At 36.6% G+C, this 2,754-nt stretch overlaps 1 protein-coding gene across 1 annotated transcript in view; it reads left to right on the top strand.

Moving 5' to 3' along the window:
• Positions 1-771: 771 nt before the first annotated feature.
• The window catches only part of LOC105626643 (atrial natriuretic peptide receptor 1), a 94,097-nt gene continuing 92,114 nt past the window's right edge, over positions 772-2,754 (top strand). The window contains 1 exon segment of the mRNA XM_012207939.1: positions 772-1,204. Coding sequence (XP_012063329.1) covers positions 772-1,204 — 433 coding nt within the window.

Raw genomic sequence — 2,754 nt, 5'->3', positions numbered from 1 at the left:
TGCAATGTAACGAAATTAAACCAGGTATCTCTCACTTTCTAATTTGGAACCTGTTTCGCAGCCAAACTCCTAAAGAACACGTGTATTTCGTAATTAGTGAGGTCATGATGTTCGAGATTTCTAATGATTATCGTTGCATCAAAGTTAAATTGGACCGTATCAGAAACTGCAACAAACCTCTCAAGCAAGGAGCAATATCTGAAAGCTTTAAAGGAGAAGCGAAATTATCTACATCAATTTTCTTATATTAGGACATAAATACACGTGGAGCTTTCAAAACTTTTCTGTGCGTAAAAATGAGTGTTTACATATAATATAAGAATGATGAAGAATAAAGACGAACAAGACAGCACATGTTCATCAAAACCGCGAAAGACAATGTATTAAGGACCAATATTTTCTCTGAGAAGAATAAAGGAATGGTATATGAAAATATGTTTAATAAAACATAGTAAAAAAACCGAAAGCAGTCACCGATATTTTTATTTAAATTCATATCGCGTTGGATGCAAATTCCACAAGATGCGAGCGCATTAAATATGAACCATGTTGCTGTGAGATACTCTGCGGCCCAGACATGCTCCAAATGAGACTCGATGTAACATCAAAATGCAAAGAGAAGAGCTACCCGAATTCCATGATGAGCAGCCACGTATAACTTATTCATCTTCTCGCATAACTGATAGCAATGTGGAAAATGCTTTGCAATGTGCAATAATTAGACTGACAGCCTCGATAAGATAAAGGTGTAACGTACACCAGAGGCACGCGATGGCATCACGGACAAGAAAGCGGTGGTGTGCAAACGGTGGTGTTTTAGTGAGACTAACGCTGACCCTTTCGGGTTTGTGTGCGGGTCAGTGCACGAATATTGGCCTGATGACAATGATGACGACAACAACGACGAGGGCATCGACGACGGAGACGGGAACAACGATGACGACTGGCTCCAGAGAATGCATTGAAGGTGTACGGACGATGTCTAAGGGTGAAGTAAAGCTAGCGGTGATCGCGCCGGGTGATCCTCACCACGAGCAGAGTCTGCAGAGAGTGTTACCCGCGGTATTGCTAGCTGTGAAATACGTTAGCTCACCCAGGGGACCTTTACCGGGATGGAACATCAAGGTGGACTATCGCGACTCGTACTGCTCCAGCACTTACGGGCCCTTGGCCGCGTTCGAGTTTTACATCAACCAGACTGCAGGTCGCACGATGTTTATATCCTTCACATTTTCTTTTCTGCTACTCTTTGCTCTATTTTCTTTGTTTTTACTCATACTTTTTACTTTTTATTTTCCTTGATCGTTATTTTTCATCTCCGACGTAATCGAGGGATGCGGCATTCCGACAAGCTACACGAGTCGAAATTTCATATTAAAGAATTACAGAAATCTTTTGTAAAGATGAATATTTCCCCAAATACTTCGGCAATTATTTAAAAGGTTTCATAAATGCGCGGTATTCGCATAATTTATTCAACGCGATCTTCAAAATGGTAATTCATGCATTGAAATATTTGAAAAGATGAATAATACAAATAATATTTTAAATAGGCTGGGATTCTCGATTACGTTCAGCAGGTATTCAATGTCAAATTTGTTAAGTTTTAAATATCGAATTTCACTAACTTTGTTTGCTATCTCTAATACGTTACTGAATGCAAAGACTTTTTTAATATTTGTGACACAATACCATATTCTTTTATAATTATATGCTTTTAATTCTTTTAATTTCCTCCTTTTGTTATGTTTTCACAATAGATATTTTTAATGAATTATATATATTTAAGAGATAAAATCATAGTAAAAGTTAAAAATCTGGTCCTTCTTATATTTTCTGAAAAATTTACATATATAAATAGAGATATATTTTTCCATATTACTCTCATTGTTATATTTAACATTGCAACTAGAAAGTAGATTAATCAATCATTTTATTAACTTGATATTTTTTTGTTTATTCAGTATCAAAAAATTTTTTTAATTATTAGAATCATACTTGAAAAATGTACTTATTTAATACCTTAAGAACTAGAATAAAAATTTGAAAATAAATTGACATTTAAGAATTTATGAAAAGCCTGGCGCTGGAATAGAAGTATAGCACGATAAATCATGTGCAAAGTCGGGAGGCCCATACATCAAGAAAAGTGATTTGTAAAATTGTTTGCACTTGTTGTATGTATAGCTCTTTGCCAAACATAGTGAAAACAGCCATTAAACATGTCCAGATGATCACTGTAAGCCATTATAATATATACCATTTCATATTATTTATCGCAACGTTGAAAACTTCCGAAAAACTTGTATGATAAAAAGTTTGTGTTGGTATATCACTAATTCAAGTTTTCAATGAAACTACTTGACAGCCGGATATTTGTTTTAAGTACTTAGATGCATTCGATACTCGATTGAGGAGACAGAAAGTACAATAGAAACAAAAGAAGATGGATAGATAGATAGATAGATAGAGAGAGAGAGAGAGAGAGAGAGAGAGAGAGAGAGAGAGAGAGAGAGAGAGAGAGAGAGAGAGAGAGAGAGAGAGAGAGAGAGAGAGAGAGAGAGAGAGAGAGAGAGAGAGAGAGAGAGAGAGAGAGAGAGAGAGAGAGAGAGAGAGAGAGAGAGAGAGAGAGAGAGAGAGAGAGAGAGAGAGAGAGAGAGAGAGAGAGAGAGAGAGAGAGAGAGAGAGAGAGAGAGAGAGAGAGAGAGAGAGAGAGAGAGAGAGAGAGAGAGAGAGAGAGAGAGAGAGAGAGAG

The sequence above is a fragment of the Atta cephalotes genome, assembly GCF_000143395.1.
Source record: "Atta cephalotes unplaced genomic scaffold scaffold00001, whole genome shotgun sequence".
Taxonomy (NCBI): domain Eukaryota; kingdom Metazoa; phylum Arthropoda; class Insecta; order Hymenoptera; family Formicidae; genus Atta; species Atta cephalotes.
Note: the sequence above shows the minus strand (reverse complement) of the source record. Positions and strands in the feature narration are given on the sequence as shown.